This window comes from Micropterus salmoides, unplaced genomic scaffold, assembly GCF_014851395.1.
Source record: "Micropterus salmoides isolate LMB-PRFRI ecotype aquatic unplaced genomic scaffold, ASM1485139v1 Ms_hic_scaffold_11, whole genome shotgun sequence".
In the NCBI taxonomy this organism is placed as follows: Eukaryota; Metazoa; Chordata; class Actinopteri; order Centrarchiformes; family Centrarchidae; genus Micropterus; species Micropterus salmoides.
In genome coordinates this window covers 29,224,414-29,245,026 of record NW_024040152.1, presented here as the reverse complement: position 1 = coordinate 29,245,026, position 20,613 = coordinate 29,224,414, and the positions used below count along the sequence as shown (strand labels likewise).

Sequence of the window (20,613 nt, the reverse complement as noted above, 5' to 3'; positions counted from 1 at the left end):
GAGTCCATCTAGTTACTAAGGGGCCCTGATACTGAGGTTAGAAGAGAAGAAGATACTTTTCTTGTCACATACAAATTCATTCTCTGCACTTTAACCCATCCCTCAAGGGAGCAGTGGGCAGCCGCTATGCAGCGCCGGGGCGCCAACTCCAGATTTTTCATCAGTGCCCCGTCAATTGCACTGACTGAAGAAGTTTTTGATGGTGGGGGAAACCCACACAGACAAGGGGAGAACATGCAAACTCCACACGACCAGGCTTTTGAACCCGCGACCTTCTTGCTGTGAGGCCACAGTGCTATCCACCAGACCACCAAGCCGCCTACGGTAACCCGTACTGTTGAGTCAATAAAAAGTCACATTCAAAGTTCTATAGGCAAACGTCTCCCACACCAATTGGTCACTTGGTTTCAAAATGGAGCTGATCTACACTGCTAGACTTTGGCCAGAGTCCACTCATGCTCAGTTTATTTCTGGGCACATTGTAAACCCAGAGTGGGTTGGAGAGTTAAAAGCTGTACTGAATACTAAATTGCCATCAGGTTATGCTAAATACTTTGTGCCTGGTGTGGTTCAGTTTACTAATGCTACACTACACTACACTATGAACAATGAAACATAATGCTGATGAAGCTGCAACAAGCTTAAGTAAAACATGTGGGAGCCCACTTGACTGCAGCATTTCCATTAAAATGTGTCTCTGGCGAACCAGCACAGATCACGTTTATCACTGTAGCAGCTATTTATAACGCATCATTTATAAATGAACAATAATAACAGATTGTTGTAGTAAAAGCTCTGTGTGTTTGCGAGGCACTTCACACCTTTTAGTTTTAAGATTAGGAGGCCAGCCTTCTGCATAAGTGTGATAATGCGATAAAGAAATATCATTATCATCACAGGTGTGGGGTCAATTATATTATATTTCTTTCTTATTGCCCTTTTCCTTGCTTCAAACAGCCATTCTGCTTGGATGTTGCTTGTCATAAACAGTGGCCTAAGCACAGAGATTGCCAGGGAAAGGAGGCATAAGCACTCTCCAATTATATCCATAGGAAAGGGAAGCCACTGCAGCCAAGTTACCCCAATGCATCTCTGTGGCTGGGCCCTGGTCATAATCAAATCAAAATGTATGCTACTTACAGTGTCGCTCACTGATCTCCCAGCTTGACAAACTCTGATATCCACTGACAGCAAGAGACAGCAGCCAACTTGGAAAATCTCTATCATGAGTTATCTTTATCAGGCATGCAAATTTAACCACTGTTGAATTCCCACTATATGCATAGTGAATTAGTGCTGAAAAATCACTTCTCATTTGAAAATTTTGCTCTTTCTTTAACTGAGTAACAAAAGACATAATTTAAGCCAATGGCAGCAAAATGTACACAAAGTTTGTTTGAGACATGCAGCCACACAGGTTTTGTCCTACAGTGTGCCAAATTAGGCATATAATTTGAGAAAGTGCAGAGCAGCGGCATAATTGGAGACGTGTGGGTTCCACTGGAGTTACCACGTTGTTTTCTTGATCCTGTTCTGGGACTAGTTAGTGAAACAATTAGTAGTAGTGGTAGTAGTAGGCTATTAGTAACTAGTTAGCAGAAATCTTTCCCCGTCAGTCACTGAAAATGCCATTAATTTTGGTGCATTTTTCAAATGAATAAACTGCTGTTCCCCCCATTTTTTGCATTCCATTTTTATTGCTTTTCCCCTCAAGTGTCTCTTAGGTTGAATTCAAACAGACTGGCTGCTAGAAGGATTGCCTGGAGGCAGACAGGAAGCTGTGCATAATGGGAAGACAGTGCCTAGCGAGCCCCTTTCTGAAACATTTTCCTTATCTGGGAAATGTCACACACACACACACACACACACACACACACTCATCGAGATCAAAGAAACACAAAGAAAGTATGTAGCTCTGCTAAGTACAAGGGTTGAAGAGTTTTGGAAAGCCAACAAGAAAATACATATGGAGTCTCCAAATACACGTTTTAGCACATAATGAGAATGTATTTTTTAATGACCATTTTAATGCTTACTTCATTAGCGCTACACTGTTGCCTCATCTACTGCCTACTGGAGTTTTTACCATTTTTAGAGTTCTTACCCTCTTTGTCTGATGAAAAAGCCACTTACTGTGTCCCTGAGTGCTCAGCAGAAAGACCTTTTCTCCTGCGCTCAATGGCATTGACAAGCCAACGTCTCAATCGATGAACCCACGGTCAGACCTTTGCAAAGCACGCCCCAGACCAAAGGGCTGCGTGGGTTAATTGTAATTGCATAGGACAGTGTCTGTAACACATGCCCTGAGCCAGGGAGCTGAACTGAGCAGAGGGGCCCATGTCTGAGAAAACGTTTAATCTACGAAGGTGGTTTACTTCAACCAGGGAAGTGAGGAGGTGGTGAACGTTATTTTTATAACTTGAATTGCATTTACCCACCTGTTTGCCCTTAGATCATAGGAGGTGGCACTCTAGTCATCTGTATTATGTACAAATAGGGTCTTTAAATTATGTTTCATACAGATGTTGACAGTAACTGGGTCCTTGGTTTCGATTTTGATGTGCCACTGAACCAAATCCAAACAGAGCCTTCAAACTTTCATTTATATTATTACAAATGACAGCAGAAGTGTGGTGAAGCAAACGAGGGGAGAGGAATGCTATACAATTCAAAAAGCAAGGAGAGAGGACTGTGAATGCGTTTCTAACAGGATCAAGAGAGACATATGAATAAATGGAAGGAAGCCCAGAAATTAAAAAAAAAGAAAAATCTTCAAAGTCAGCTTCTTTCCTCTTCATAGCCACCCCTGGAGATCAGATCAACTACTATCCTAAAACTTAATGAACTAGTAAACATTGGGAATTAAATGAATATTACATGGGGTTTCATTAATGCCAGCTAGCAGACTGCAAAAATAATGAAGGCAAGAAGCAGAGGCGGTAGGAGACAGTTAACTGGAGCTTCTTCTCTGTGTTTACTTAGCATCTGCCTGCCAGAGAAGGAGGCTTTTGATCACTCCTCGGCAGGGTTCTCCTCTCCGCTGTGTGGCAGGAGAAGCCCAGGGAGGGCGACGAGCACCGCCAGGGCCGGCTCATTTGCAACACAAATGAACAGAGCTAATTGTACACGTGCGGGGAGACAGGGGAGCCGCACACACAGTGCAATGTTTGCAAAATATGGAAATAATTAATCTCATTGAGCTTGCGAAATACCATCAGTGTTGCAAAAGAGGATTTGAGCAAGGGCTGGGGATGAGACGGATGATGATACCAATGGGCTGGATAGATGCAGATGTTTAGATTAAGCTTTTTCATTATTGCTTTATCACACAGCTTCTTCAAGTGTATTTTTGGTAATTGAATAAATTGGAGCATGAAATACATTTGGATTTGGGGCACAGCAACAGGATTACGTGTAAAGTAGTCTCTTTGCCATTCATGAAACAATGCATGCAGATAGTATGCTATGAGGTAACAGAAGAATCACAAAATTACTAAAATAGATTCCTAGAGCATAATACATGTACATATAGACCCTACTGAAACTAATGGTGGATTTAAAATGGATTGCATATACACAGAAATGACTCAGTGACAGTATAGTTTTAGCTAAAAAAGTCCACCTCTTGACCTTCCAAAGGTCTGACCTTGAAAGCCTCTTTAATCAATAGATCAAATGTAAAACAAGAATGATGACGCTGTGAAGTACCTTCAGGAGGAGAGAGCCTTAGCATTCAATTAATAACTCCACTGACCATCAAGGCCAGAAAAGGATTAGTGGAATAATGTATGTACTGTATATACACTACCACTAAGATCCTACACTGATGGTAAGCTTCTTCAGCAAAGGCAGTTCAATTTAACCCCACTACAAATGGTTAATGGTTATTGACATTGACAAATAGTATCACACATCAAGGCATATGGTTGAAAACAAAGCACTATCCATGCGGTGTATGCAGTTTCTCTTCCCTCTCTTGGCTATTTAAAAACAAGATGACATCAGACATCTGTTTGGGAGCAGAAGAAAAGAGGGTTTTTTAAGAGAAAAAAGACCTCCTAGGGACTGAGCTTCAAACACATGAACATACAAGTGCCGCCACATGCACTCTCACAAAGACGCACAAGAGCACAAGTCTCACATTTATGCCACTTCTCTTTACTCCATCAGTGAGCGAAGAAGTTAAGGACCTGGGGCAGAGTTGGCCTCTAATGCCAAACTTAAATGTAGTTTCACTGGAGGCCATTATGCCCACTGTAACTCAACCATTAATGAACTGTTAAGGTTGAGGGTCACACACACACAAATGCATGCACACACATGCCTATTCAGCCTTTGAGGGAATCAGTCTCGCTCCATGAGCATGAAAAGAGCCCAGATGTCAGCACTCTGCACAGGCCAGCGTTTCTGTTGAAAAGTACTCCATCTTTCCTTTGTTTGTCCCTGACGCTTTCTGTACCTTCCTCATCCTGTTTCACTGCTGAGAAAGGGCAGGCCAGTGGAACCTATACGTAATGTACATCTTACTAGGTGACATCACGTGTACCTCTGGCCATGGGACCACGCTGTGGCAACCTGTAACCAAACCTCGGCAATGGCAATTTCACCTCCCTCTATGGTCAGCAGCATTAGCAGCAGTGGCAGCAGGCCTGGGGCTGGGGACATAGCCTGATGTTTATCTGGTTACACAGCCCACTACAAGCTACCAGTTCTCTCTCTCTCACCCTCTCTCTCTGTTTCTGTCTTCCTCTCTTTCTCTCTGTCTGATGCTGAGATATGATTTGGTGAGAGCAGAGAGGAGTCGAGCATATCGATTCAGCCTCTACCACTGTCTCTCTCGCACTATTCATCCACTTTTCCTCTGCACTGCTATGATTCCAACTCTCTCCACTTTACGTCTCTCTCTCTCTCTCTCTCTCTCTCTCTCTCTCCACTTCCTTTCTTTCTCTCTACAGCGTGCAATCATAATAACCCCTCTCTTAGGCGCCCAGGCAATAAACCAGGGCCTCCCTTCTCTCTACGCATATCTCCCTTGGTGAGGACAAAACCAATAAAGGGCCAGCTTAATTACAGCTGCTGAGTGCCGCCAACGACCGGGTACAACGCCATGGGGCTGAAGGTGGGCTGTGCGTGGGCGAGGTGTGAGGTCTGGGTGTTGGAGGGTGGAGTCCCCAGTCTGACTCCCACACCTAAACCCTCAAGACGCTACTTTATAGTACTCAGATGGAAAAAAAAGAAGTGATGGTAGCCTAGAGGCTGGCTGGGAAAATGTGGGTTGGCCTAGCCTTGAGCAAGGCGTTTAACTCCCAGCAGCTCCAGCGGAGGAGCTCAGTCAGCTTATTTTGCAACTGCAAGGCGTTAATGTGCAACTGTGGGAAAGTGAAGCACGGCATTGCTTGAAAATAAAATAGTCACACAGTCAACTTACACTGGATAAAAGAGGGTTAAAAAGGACAAAGGTAAATGCTATATATACTACAATGTGACCAATGATACATCAAGGTGGATACACCCCCAAATCAACACAAGTGTCCAGGACTGTGAAGAGCCAAGGGAGGGCCTGCTGTGGATTCATGTCCTTGTCAGCCTGTCTCTTACTCTTCCTCCTCCTCTTCCCTTCTACCCCTTCCCTCTTATTTTCCCTCATCTTCTTTTCCGCAGTTCTGTCACATCAACATGAATCTGGGGCTCCCGGGGTTCAGAGTCCCGCAAACTGCAGCCTGCTATGTCTTCCTCATCTACAGCTCAGTCACTATGGTGACTGATGCCTGGGTGTTCCTGTCTGCTCCTGGTACTTTCTGTCTTCCTTTCTCCATTTTCTTTCCTCACACCCATCCATGATGCTTAATGCTACAATAAAGGTTGACAAGAGGCTGCAAGAGCCAAAATCAGAGTGGAAAGTGTGTGTCTTGCATGCTACATACATGACAGACTATATGTTAGCGTTTAATGAGGCTATTTAAAGTCTTTAGATGTAGAAACATCTCAACATCTCAGTATGTCATTTTGAAATTAATTTTACACTTGGTGTAATGGACAGTGGATCTGAAAACCTTGAATTAATTTACTAATGCCTATGATTGTCATTGATGCTGCATGTGCCTTTCTCATGTCTGAATATGTTCTTTGTATGTTATGCACTTGTTTGTCTGGTTATTTTCCCTGGTCTCAACAAGATTACCTTAAATAAAGGTTATATACAGTGTGTAAAACTGGTTAATTCCATATGCTTCTCTCTTTGTTTATTTTATTTTGTTCCAGAGTAGGATTTTTGAAAAATATGCAGGACTGATTTACACACCAAAGAGACCTGAACCCAAACCCAAATGCTCAGGAATGTCCAGATGCTATCCAGACTTAAAAATGAGTGCAGCATCAGCTATAGCCATAGGTGAAGCTAGCACAGCTATAATATTCCTGATAACCACATGTATTGCCAAAAAAAGGTCCAATTAAAAATGTTTCTATTCCAGTAGGTTAGCTGCCTTTCAACATAACAGTAGCTTGTTAAGAAAAACTGGTTAGTTTGATTGGTCAAATTCATTAAGATACGTGCCTGTTATATAACAGTGCTCTGCTAGCAAATAATGAAAGGATGCCCATTGCGCTTACAAACACCCATTGCTTAACTAGCTCAATCTAGTGCGGGTACAGACAAATTTGCTGTGATAGATGCAATGCTGAAAAGCAACTCGCTCAGTTAAGAGGTCTCACACTTCAGTAAAAAACTTGATTCAGGTTTCATCACTGAACTGGCTTTACAGCAGTTTCATGTAACCTTTTCTATACTGTATTAATACTGTCTCTGCAGCCTTTAGACGATGGGAGGAAGATATAATAAAAACAAGATCCTATAAGGTGTCAATTCTGTTTTAAGTGCATCTGAGATAATGCAGTTAATACATGCTTTTTCAGTATTATTGTAAGTAATGTATTTATTTATAAAGCATGTTATGTTGAAAACTGCCACAAACACAAGTTGACCTGAAATTTGTTAACATGTCAAGGCAGACAAAAAGTGCAGAGAGAGAAGACGTTTAAGCACCATTGTGTCTCTAGAGAAATCATCATAGGATCTGAGTTGAAAGTCTACATAGAAAATCAAAAGTGCTCCACCCTCCTGTCATTTATTACACCTTAAGTAATTTTGTTCCATACCTTCCTCCGTCTTTTTAATCAGATCCTGCTAACATCAGGATTAACAGACAGGGAGCATACATCATCATTTCTATTGATCAAATATTACACCTTATCATGATGGCAACCCTGTCATTGGATGGGACAAGTGAAGAGATGGGTATGAGTGAGGGGTGGAAGAAAGCCGGGGGGGTTCCACTTCAGAGGAATCCTCGGTGCACAACTGAAAGTGGTGGAAACAAGTTGGTTTTCCTCCAATCTGTGACTGTACTCTTTGTACCGTACATATAAGCAATAAAATGCAGAAGTTCACATCTGCAAACATGCTGTCACTGCAGGAGGACAATACATGAGACTGTGGGAGGAAGTCAACAGCTGTAAGTATGAGGATGACTTAAATCGCACCCGAGATTGTTAGCCCATTTGGAATCATTAAACAGCAGCAATATGGGTTATATTTAGTATGCTGGATTTGAAACACAGTGTTGCTTTCGATGCATTGCATCTATGCAGAAAATCAAATGCAGCTATTTCTATCTCACATATACCATCACATGCTTTGCAAAAGGCTCATCTGGGAAAAAAAACTATATGATGTGTACCTCAAAGTCAATAACGTCCCCTCTGTCGCTCCATGCACCAGTCCGACAATAGATACTTTAGTCTCAGGCATTTCAGGGAAGCAAGCACAAAGAGCTGCCATAGCGGGGGGGGGGGGGGGGTAAGTGGAAGGTGTGCGTGTGTGTGCGTGCACGTGTTAGAGGAGGGAGGCGAGCATGGTTTAAATGTAGTGACCACTCAATTCAAAACCATTCAGGCCTTCTAAGAACAGATCCCCACACCCCATTAGGACCTCTGCTGACGCACACATGCATAATACATGGGAGCTGGATCTAAAAGCATACAGCCCATTAGCAGGCCTGGGCTGTGCAAGAATGAAACAGAGAGAGACAGACTCACACACAACTGGCTCTGATCAAATGGATGACCAAGCTGGCAAGCCACGGATAATCGCACTGGTTTGCAGAGAGTTGTGTTGCTGTTGTTTTGTATCGGTGCGCTATATGGTATGACTTACAGATGAGTGGATATAAAGACTGACACTGGCCTTGAGGTCCTGGAACAGTAGTAAAAATGAAGGATCACTTTCTACCAGTTAGTTGTACCAATTAGCACACTATATATAAGAATATGATCATTTAGCATAGAAATGATAGGCCTGTCGCCAAATACAATTCAGAGACTGATTCTACTGGAGAAGGGGGAAAAGGGAAGTGATGGAAAATAAGTTCAATTAAATCAGTCAGATGTGATGATTGCTGGATCACAGTTTCCAGGCACAGAGTCCCCTGTTCAGCCCTTCCAGTGGCTTAATGTTCTGGCCATGTAATGTGCGGTGGCAGAGAGCCCAGCAATGCTGTAAATTATTTCTGACGGTAGGGTGGGGGACAAGAGGGAAAGACTCGCAGTCCCCGGAGACAGGCAGTGCATGGTGTGGAGATACGGGGGCCTGCACTTATAGCGAGAAATAAAAGAGGCCTACGTGTACTCTCGGTCCCTGCGGCTGCAGGAACGTGAGTCTGCTTGCAAGTTTGAAGCCCTTCTGCAGTCTGCATAATGTGTCTAACAGCCATGCCTGGCCAGATGAACAGGGGCTTCTCCGTGGGGAAACGGAGCATTTAGTGGACTAATCATAATATGCTCCAATGCATCTAAGTGAGATCCAGCTTCTCGCTCTCTCTTCACACACACAACACTAGCACTTCTTTTCCAGTAAATGTAAAAATACAGTAGGGTGTGTTGCAGTAACACTGTAGATAAAGTGGTAGTTTAATAGACTACTAAAACAAACAATGATAATGATTGTCCTATAGGTCTTATGAAGATTTCTCAGTGGCAATATGAATATTTATGCGTGCTTATTAATGGTTTAATGCAGGTAAGTCACTATTTTATCAAGTTAGTCAAACCTGCTCTGTTATTTGTCGTTGCTCCCAAAACATCAGCCTGAGTTTGAGTGTGTAGGTTGATGTGGGCGTGTGGGTGTGTGACTGTGTGCGTTGTTGTGTGTGTGTTGGGGGTGGTGTTTCCACTCATTTCCAGCTCTGGACTTAAAAATACACATTTACCCTCCTCACCCCCTCATGTTCAGGCACAGCAGCGGCAGAGGCAGTGTAGAGTACATGCTGCAGCAGCGGTGCGCTTGGGCATACGCGCACGCGCATACATACTCGGCTACTCGCACAGTACAATCCAACCTCGGCATGGTCACAGTCTACCTAAACGGTTCATTTAACGCCCCCCCACTCCCGCCAAACGCGGTTCGTGTGCACGCACGCGCACACAACAAACCGCGGCAGCATCACTGATCGGCCCCATCATCCAGCGAGGAAATATCTGCAGCAGCAACAGTACTATACTGTGGGTTGTTATTACGCAGGCTGGCTGCCGATCGATAAACGCAACACCCCCCCTTCCCAAAGCTCGTCTGACATACCAACGGGGAAGCCCTTTCTCATAAATCAGGGCATTTCTTTACAAAGGAATTACTCACCCAATGTTGCTCAACGCCTGCTCGAACAGCTCCGTCTGCAAGATGTTCTGAGGCGCCGAGAAAGCCCCGTTGAAATGTGATAAAACCGAGCTACAGAACTGACGCAATGTCTCAAACTGCATTTTCCCCCTCCGTATTCTTTTATCCTCAGTAAATGATCACCCTTTTTCCTTTCACCAACAATACATCCCAAAGCCTGCGCTCTCTCCGGACGCCCCCCTCCACACATATACCTCCTCAGTATTTTGTTATTATTATCTCCCGGGGCGCATTAAATGCAGAATCAAGTTCCATATTTCTCCTGCCGCTCCTGATAAAAAGTGTCCTTAAACGAGACGCAATCCGGGCGGAATCCTTCCGTCATAATGCTTCGGACTTGAAGCGAGAAAAATCAGGTATTGCCGGGGCCGGTAACGAGCCTTTTCTTCTTCTCGCTGTGGCACAAATCTCTTCTTGGTGTGCAGGAAGAGGGGAAGGAGCGCCCGGAGGAGAGAAGAAGCGGAGAAGCATCCTACAAGGCAGTCAGCAGCAGCAGCAGCAGCAGCAGCATCCCTTACCGGCGCATCAGCTGCTGCCTCACATTCAACTCATATTTCCCGTCGCCTATGAAGAGCACACACACGCACAAACACACACGGACACACACACACACACACACACACACACACACACACAAACACACACACACTACGGGACTGATATGCAATTGTGTGCACTCTTTGCCATATCTCTCCATCCTCTCATACACTCTTTGGAACGTGCACAGCTGCAAATAGACCACAATACAATACAGGGCAGAGAGGAGATGGTACTGGCAGGTTTTCTTTCCTTCACATGTCATGGCTCCAGAGCATCAGTAATAGGACAGTCCTAATACCTCTGAAAGAGAGAGGGTCTGCACACAAAAAGGGCGGTTTCTGGAGGGATCACTTATATATTTATGTGTTTCTGCTGTCAAGAGTCAAACATAGCTGAAACAAATTCAGTGAGGTTCAAGAGGTTCCTTAAAGCTGTTGATATGAATCACTGTTTTTACTAGACAATCAAATGTCTGAATATGGAACTATTCTGAACCTTCTGCTATATGTACATTTAATTTAATCTCCTGAGCAGGAAAATGACCTGTCTGTGTGTTGCACCTTCAATATTTAGGTCCTGAGAGATAAAGTATAAGACTGCTACAAATAGCTATTCAGCAGTTAGTACAGTAGTAGTATGATGATATGATTGTGGTAATGTTATTATTGTGATGATAATGGCTTACAGATCTCCATGAAATTCCTCTCTTAAAACATCATCACTTAGTATCCAGCCTCTTATAGAAAACATTATAATCAATTATCCCTTTCAGGCCAATTTGTATCTATACTAAAATTGTGAATTAGCCCCTGGTAGAGCAAAATGTTCAAGTCTATTCAAAGATACTTAAAAGCCTTAACATGACACAGCATCAATTTTCAACACTCCAGATTTTTTTGATGGCTCTATAAATATGAAAAGAATACCCAGGAGTTTTACCACCTGGGTCTTATTTTTGTAGGTTTCGCTATCATATCAGTTACGATAACATGTTGCTCACCAAATGAATCACCAGGACCCTGAAACTGAATCAGCTAACTGAAATTCAGCCTTCATTCATGTTACTATTTACACCTGTGCTTTTCCTTCTGTGATATGTCAAAATGTCTTCTGTGAAAAACGCCTATTGCATAGATCTGGGGTTGCGGCAAGCTGCTGAAAACAGCATTACTACTGAGCGCAGGGCCACTACAGAAGCAATACATTTCAAATAAGTTTACAGACTAATCATATCATCCACTTATTTAAACAATAAAAACAAAGGTGAACATTCATGTTACCCTGGTTGTCTGCGGTGAACATTCATTAGATTTCGAAGATTTAATTCCTAGTTCAACTATGACACACAGTGCACTTACTGTAGTTGCACGCACATGCAGTTTTACAATGCAAAGTACAATTATAATGGACATTTCAGGTTTGAGTTTGAGGTTAGAGTTAAACTGAATATTTGTTTTAAATGTTTCTCAGTGGTGAAAAATATTTAAAAAACAATGAACTCATGAATGAAAATATTTTGTCAAATGACTACTTTAACGCTTATAAGGCAGCGTTGTATTACAGGATGATTAAATGTATGCATAAGATAGTGTGTCCCTCTCCTCTGGCATGCTCGGCTGCCCAGCTGAATGTAATAATAAAAAAAATGCAGAATCTGTTGAAATTCCACCAGTGGGTATGTTCCAATCCCAGTGTAATCATTGTTGTTTCATCAGCCTCACCCAACACTGCAGCTGTCCCAGCATATCTGTGTGTTCATTCAAATGACACCTCCGAGACCAAGATAAATTAGAAGCCTTCCCAAGTTATTTCTCCTTATAAATAGACTGTCAGCTTTTCCCCTCCTTTCTTCAGCAGAACAGATCCAGGAGTTAATTTAAACATTCTTTAAGATTAATGAAAGTGGGTTTTGGTGCTTATGTAGTGGGAGTTCTATTTATGGACTCTCTGCTATCCATCATCAACATTATCCCTTGAATTTTAGACAGCCAGTTTCCTGTTGTGTCACTGCGTATGTAGGCAATGCCAAAGAGAGAATAACTCTCTGGTACCATCTCCACCTCTCTAGCTGTGCAATCAATTAATATATAGTGGTGAGGGCCTGAACTGGAACAGAAAGTGACGGGATGACTGAATGCTTGGAGCAGCCTGATCTATAGTCTGATCTATAGTCAGTCTGATCGTCCATTAAAACCACCTTAAAGCAGCCAGCCATTTCAGGAAAGATGGATAATGTACTTCAGATGCACTGAGACACAAACTACTGTTATCCTGCATCATTCTTAAAGGTTTACAGCAGAGTAGCTTTGATTACAATTTGTAGTTACAGATGATGCCCTGCTCTTCATTGTGCTACTGTGCAGTATCTTTTCAGAGTATAGAAACATAATGACTGAGAGATTTAACAAGCATAGCAGAGGAACAACATTTTACCCAAAGAGGGGATGAAAATGTGTCTATTTTGGAGTCATAACAATTCTTCTGAGTATGTGTCAAAGTTGCACAGCAGCTTCATTACTCTGTGAAAGCACTGAATGCATGTACACTTTTCTCCAACACTCACTGCTGGTTAATGGGCAGGTATGTTGGATATATCCATCAAAACATCCATTTGGAGGAAAATATCAGGCAAATAATGAGGAGCTCTCCCATTTTTCCAGGTTCTGAGTGTATTAAGAAGCAAATACAAGGTTGAAATGGCAGAGAGGGGAAACAGAAGTAATGACTTGCGTCTTCAAACATACTGTGGGAACAGCCTTGTGCATGCTGGGTTTGTCCCTGCACAAGACAAGTGGGGGATGTGGCCCACCAAGAATACATTTACAAGGTCAGCAGAGAATAGGAACAGGGCTAGACTGGGACAGAGTCAAATTCACCTCCTTTCCTACCACACCTCTCCTCTGTGCATACAAACAGAATGTTTATGTTTGACTCAGGGCTTGCTTAGAGCCACCCTCTCTTTGGATTCAGGCTACCCGCTGAGCTCTCTGCCGGATGGCACAACACATAGCCCATAGCCCGTTTCCAATCTTCCCATCAGGAAGTCTGATCCCGTGGGCAGAGAGGACCAGCAGAGAGACAAAGACATCTGTTAGTCAGTGGGCTCTGCTTGCTGTGACGGACCAAGGGTTATGGAAAACAAAACCTGATATCATAGCCTCACTGTAACACAAGAGAGAAAAAGGGGGTGTGTGTATGTGTGTGTTCCCTTCCAGAGTTTCACCGCTGCCAATATGACCTTAGTCATTTCACTTTACAGATCATGGGTTTGTTGTCTCAAACAGAAGACAATTTTAGACATTCTGGAAAATCTTGGATATGTCCACATAAAACTCTGGCCTAGAAGTATGGTTTAAGGTTGCACTGAACAAATGTTGAGTTACCTTGTTACCAAGAACATGAGAGGTTTTCTGAAATGGCTCTCTCGCCTTTCGGCTGTGGAAATACATTTCTGGAGAGTGTGTGGATACTGACTATAAGCTTCTCTTCCTCCCTTTGGAGGAAGAAAGAGGAAGGAGCCCCCATGTGGACATCAAAGTAACTACCTTATTTGACACCAGAATCAAAAATGGGCAACCGGATGTAAGATTCCCAAGCACAGCATGTCTGCGTTGTAAGCATCTGAGTGTGTGCTACTAAGAGGGGGCATTTAGTGTATATGACAAATGGAACACACTGTTCTGAAATGCAATTAGGTCTACTCTTGCTTTTCTACCCCAAATGCATGTTAATAATGCTTCATTCTCAGGCCGTATGGTGCCTGAACTAGCCTACAAGCATTCCTGATGACAAAACAAGTTTTCGAAGGTAGCAACAGCATGCATGCAAACACCCTTCAACTTCCAGCACCCCATCCTAGCTGAACCAGGCTCAAACCATCTGTGTTGATACAGTATGTGCTATGTGCTATGTGCTGTATGCATGTGTGTGTGTGTGTGTGTGTGTGTGTGTGTGTGTGTGTGAGAGAGAGAGAGAGAAGAAGAGAGAAAGTGAGTGGGTGGATGACTGTTGTAGAATTGCTGAGTTAGTGTCAAATACAGTATGTGGGTCTTTGTCTCCTTTATAGGTATCGTGGGCTCCATGCACGAGCCATTTTGTATGGGGCCTTGACTGGCTCGCTAGGAGATTGCTCTAATGCTAGGCTTGAATCACTGTCCTACACATCTATAAAATGGCCACATATCTCATTGCTAATGCCAAAAGGCCCTTGCAGTCATGTCCATGCACCTTCCAGAAGTGGCATCATATGCACGTTCTTTACTTCTGTGATGCAGATGATCAAACAATCTGCTTGACTTTACACAATAATAAAAACAACAATAAAATAAGTGTAACCTATATGAAGCTGTAGGAGGTGTGTGCTTCTTTGCACACACAGAACTGACCTGTCTATGGGTGTGTTGCCGGGTACGGGGTACCTCAGCCCCGAGCCGTTGTCAAGGGACGACTGTCTGGGCAGGAGCCCGCCGTGAGGTCTGCTTCTGTCTGACGCTGGTGTCAAGTCCCCTGAGGCTCCTTGGTAGGGGTACAGGGACGGGTCCTGCAGTTTGGCCTTCTTCCCCTGCGGCCCGCCCTCAAACACGCCCCGCACCTGACCAGGCCCCGAGCCGTAGAACCACGCCCCCGATTTGGTGAGGATTTCTTGTTGTTTTCGGCACAAGTTGCATACCCACATAACCTGCAGGGAAGAAAAGGGGGGTGTTAATAGTTTGGAATGGTGACTGACAGGCAGATGTTGTCTTATGTAACCTATGATGAGCTGTAATGGAGTGATTTGGGTGTTTGTGTTACATAAAGCTTGAGCATAACTGTGAGGTGAAAATCTTTTTCCATCCAAAATGTCAACTTTTCAGAAATTCAGTATAACTGATTAGATTTTAGATTCAACTCAAAAAGAAATCAACAAACGTGGAGTTTTGAGTTTTCACCCCACAGCGATAATATTCATAAACAATATTGACAATTCATGTTGATGAGGTGAATGATGAATATTTTACACATGCAGCAGCCTTTGATATCACTAAAAGGTAAAATCACATCAGCTCAGTTTATTATTATTATTATTTTCATTAGTATGATTATTGTCATACATTTTGAGTCTGTGAGTCCCGGTACATCTCTTAGTATAGGTCCAATGTGCTAAAGTTTCCATATGCACATAAGCTAACTTTTTTCTTATTCGTTATGATGCAGTATATAACTTTTAAACTCTTGTTTCTGGTTAGCAAACTGCAACAGTGCAGAGTCTACAAGACTAATTATTGCAGAGAATATTCACTCCTTAATAAAGGTACAGTATTTAGAGATAATGCAATTGTGGTTGATGCACTTTGGTAAAATAAATGGAAAAGAATAGCAACATTTTCCCTCTGTTAGGCTCAACAAGGACTGAGGAGATGGAGGTTTTTACTGCTCTGTGATGCCGTGCCTTTATCTGCTCTATACTGCAGCCCCAGCAGCAAGCTCACCACATTAGCCTCATAAATCCAGGAGCAGACAGGAGCCCTGATCACTACACACACACACACACACACACACACACACACACACACACACACACCATGGTAGAGCTCAACATTCATCTTGTGGAGAAAACATATATGGTTTTAAACACTGCATCTAATGATATCAGTTATAGTGAAACATGAATCACACTCAGGCCTGCTCCAGGTGAGCACACCTGTCTCGTTGTCTTAGAGCAACTTAAAGTGACATCTAAGTGTGTCGGAGAAAACGAGGAGCTTGCCAAATGATTGACAGGCCAGACGGCCAGTAGGGCAGCCAAGAACTACTGCAGCCCCCCACCCCCACCCCCCAGCACACTCCCCACCTTTACAGTCCCAGTGCTGAGTCAGTGCATTACTGTTATTAGTGTGAGCAGGCTCTGAATGCTGCCTCACCCACCAACAGTTGGTCTGTAGCTCAACTGTTCTTTTCAGTAAGCATTGAGTCAAATAAAAAAATGTCTGATAAAGATTCTAGATTAACTGAACTTGCTTAAACTGTGTTGGCCTGAGCAGTTCCTGGCTGAGCCATTAAATATGTCAGTGTTCATGAATGGGAGTCAGTGAGCGATCATGTCCATGTCAGTGAGCTAGTGAGTTACAGGTTGAGCAGGGCAGGGCGCTTGTTACAAAATCTGGGAGGGATTTCATAAACCTCCACGCCATTACACCCTCCTCGTGAGGCTCCCAGTTGGCAGCTGTCTACATCCTCCTCAGACTAGCAGCGTGAGACAGCAGCAACAAGTCCAGTGTTTTTGGTAGTCAGTATTTGTGATTTCAGTGTGGGCAGGGTGTATTTCTCTGCTTCTGTGCGTGCATGTGTCAGTGACTAAGGAGATTGGCATTTGGAATCAGCAGTAACCATATGTGTAAACATTTACAGGTGAAGCACACAACAACCTATGATTCAAAGCTTTCAAGCACAGCCATTTTGTGTGTGGTTAAGGTATTTTCGGCAGCAGGAATACGACACAGAAAGTGAGGTTTGCAAGCCAATGAAGATTGACACTTTGACTTGACAGCTACATGTAGATTTTGCATGTTTGGGAAAAAAATGTAGGCAGGCAACAGACAATGTGTTGCCCTCCCTGGTTCTGTCAAGGATTAGTACTGTAGGAATGCCCAGGACCTTCCTCTCAGGGATGTAGCACCACTGAAACAAGCTGTATTATGAATTCTGTGCTTTCTACATCTGCATTAGAGCATGGAAACAGGAAAATTCACCTAGACGAAGGAACAGCGGCCTGCCTTACTTTGTACTACCACATGTGGGTGTGGCAACCATCTTAAAAAGCAATGATGAATTACATTATTATTAGTCACATTTCAAATTTAGTGGGGGGAAAAAACACACACACTGCAGGCACCATGTCCTGGCTTATGTGATATTGACACATGAGGCATTTATGACCAGCTATCAATGTTACAGATGGGCTATAACGGTGCTGAGACACAATGGAAGCAGGGAGGCTGCAAATTGTACTTTATGTGTCCCAGAGGAGTGTAGCCAGTGAGGCCACGACTGCCTCTTTAACTGGGGTCGTGGTGAGAGCTCTGCAGTGAACCATGAGTCATCAGCTAAGACCTGGGAGCCACCATGGCCAGTTTTGCCTGCAAATCAGCCACACATCACTTCCTTCACCTGGAAGTTACACAGATGTGCATACACATGCACGAGCATGCACACAAGCTGTAATTTGATTCTCACATCTTAAAATGAAAACTTCTCATAATCACATCTCATAATGGAATAATCACATGGATAGGGCAATTAGAAACAGACACTACATTCCTTCTGTTGGATTTATGCTTCAGGTAACAGTGGTAGGGTATGGAGGTGGTAGATGGGCACATGCCACCGACTTCAACTCAAACTCATGAAAGAGATTCCTAGTTGAGTTAGTTTTCTTTCCATCAAAATATTTCCCTATTCAGCAGTGACCAAGGGATGAATCCTAACCTTATCTGAACTGTTATAGTTTCCACAATCTAATCAGTAATAGTGCGCACAGTCCCCATGGGACAGGCTCTGGGATTACACAGAGGTGGACAATAAGTCTGACTTTCAGTGGTGATCCTGTAACACTGTGATACTTTTGTAACATGTTTATATTATTATTATTATTATTATATTCACTTCCTATATTCACCATGTTCACTGGACTCAAACGTTGGCGTCTGTCTCCAAGACAATTGTATACATGTTCCTGTATCCTGAAGTATGTGCGCCATGTACAGACCCTGTATAAAATTCAATAAAAACTTTTAAATTTCCAAAAAATATAATAGAAAATAGCATACGTATTTTCTGTTTCCATTAACCTTTCAGATAGAGGGATGCTGTCGTTACACATTATGTATCCAACATGCATTTGAGAGTTTGAGCTCTAGTGGTTAATTACTGAAATCTGCCCTTCTCTCTCAAATGGCTCAGTTCCTTCACAGAAAACTGCAGCCTATGACCTACATATAAACCCCTCCAAACTGCAATTAACATAGACTCAGTTTCTGTGCACCTCTCTGGTCTGCCAATAATAATTAACCACATCCTCAGCCCTTGGACTCCACATGTCCAGCTCTTTTATCTCATCACTGAATACTTAATAGCATATTAGTATTGCGGGGGGGCAGGCTAACAAAAATGTGCACGAGTCCAGTAAATGTTGAGCACACAGAGCCTCAGACGTCAATACTTGGATTTGATTTGCACTTTGGAACAGAGTCAGAATGAAAATTGATGTTTAGTGCATTAGGTGGGCAGAGCAAATATAGGAAAACATCAATGAATCCTGACATGTCCTTAGCATTACATGAACTGAAAACTGAAAACAGCCTTGTTTTGGGGCTAGATGATGATGCATTTTGAGATTATCCAAATGGATTTAAAAGGGCTACTTGTGTCGAAGAGGTTAAAGAGTTTTATCAACAGATAAAAATGCACGTGGAATATGAGCTATAAGGTTTTTCTAAGTAGGAAAAAAGGTAACCTATGCTAACGATGCTAAAAGGATTCAAACAGCAGTTAGGTTGATATGGGATTTAGCATTATATGACGCTATTTTAAATCGCTGTAGAAATTCTTAAATCTCTCAGATCATGGAAATAGCCTAAATTAAATGAAAACTCTAATCATGCTGTATCTGAGTCCTAGCTATGCAATAGTAACAGAAACATGTTGTTTCAATTATTACACTTTTTTTCTGTCTTTAGTCACACTGGCAGAGACATCACACAGCATGAGGCTGCCAACAGTCCATCTAAGGACGCAGCCCAAAGATAGTGCGAGCTCAACCCACACTGATGGGAAACAGTAATACCCCTCATTCCACGATGGACCACATAGACACAAAGGCTCCACAACAGATGCATGTCTGCATAATGATACATACACAGGTCAAGCAGCTGCAACAGCCAGAGGTATGTTAACTTTCCCTGCAGCCATTCTGCCCAAGATTCTCCAAAGACACACGCACACACTCCCTTTCGGCTTAACACTTCACGGCTGAGCGCAGGCGGGGGGTTGGGGGCTGCAGCCCTCGGGCAGGGCCATTTCTCTCTGTGTTTGCACATTTCATAGTCATTGAACCTGCAGCTAAAAATAGAAAGCTAAAAACCTACTACCACACGCTACACACCAGGAAGATATATACTCTATTAAATGTGCTATAGGCTGTTTACCGAGGCGCAGAATTAAGGGAAACAAACACCTAGTGCCATGGGATCAATAAATAATTTCCGTTCTAATACTTTCTCTTCAGACTGAAGGTGTTTTCAGTGATACCAGCAAATATCATCTTCCAAATAATGTGCGTCTGCCGAGAAAGTTGAGAATGGCAAAAATACCAGCTAAGTATGTCACTGAAGTATGACAGAAAACATTTATCTAATTCAAAACGATAGAGATGATGTTATATAGATGAAAAAACACCTTACCGGTATTTTGTATATATACTACACATAGCCATATTGAAAATTACATGTTCACCACTTTTTTAGTTCCCTTTTTGCCTGCCCCATTCACAATTTTCCTGAGGGAGTCATGTACACACACACACGCACACGCACACGCACACACACACACACACACACACACACACACACACACACACACACACACACACACACACACACACACGATAGATTTGCAGTATGAGAGAGCACAGAGCTCTCTCTTGTGGCCATTAAACTGCACTACAATATTACTTAACAGAGGCTCCAGAGTGAATCAGCAGTATCCTTCAGGCACATCACATTGTGCTCATATGGAAAGGCAGCTACGTTAAACGTTAAATTAAATCAATGACATTTTTACATTCATTAATTTTGCATTCATTCATTTATAACAGTACATGTAATATAATTGCTAAAATGATTTTCTTGATTTCAAAGGAGCTCAGAGGACCTTTTTAGTGATTGTCATAACTGCCGCATTCATTTTATTCTACAGTTAAAAAGAATAACCCGGGCATCCTGGTAGGCCAATGGTCTAAGATGCATTTCACTGAATTTCCTTTCTCTCAGTTTCCTGTCAGAATACCCATAAACTAACCTTCTAATAATAATTAAGTAAAGACTGGACATGGCAAATGCTGCAATATTCATGTGGCAGTAAATGACATGTCATAGGTATCATATAGCTTCTGTGTTTCTCTCCTTCACCTGAACTGAGGTGAACTGAACCACTCATTAAAGACTCATTGTTCGGGGAGAGGAGTGTTCCTCAGAACACCCGAGTGTGGACTGAGTCCAACTTATGCACACAGGAATCAGCAAGGATACTATCTAATACACTTTACAAATTATATACACAAATTATTGCCACAGCTGGGGACTACTCAA

General features: G+C 42.7%; 1 protein-coding gene across 17 annotated transcripts in view; it reads right to left on the bottom strand.

Moving 5' to 3' along the window:
• rims2a (regulating synaptic membrane exocytosis 2a) overlaps positions 1–20,613 on the bottom strand; it is a 128,790-nt gene that overhangs the window by 93,850 nt on the left and 14,327 nt on the right. For all 17 annotated transcript variants that reach the window (XM_038712161.1, XM_038712167.1, XM_038712162.1 and 14 more), the window contains one exon: positions 14,656–14,948. In XM_038712161.1, the coding sequence (XP_038568089.1) occupies positions 14,656–14,948 (293 nt within the window). The remainder of the gene's footprint in view (positions 1–14,655; positions 14,949–20,613) is intronic.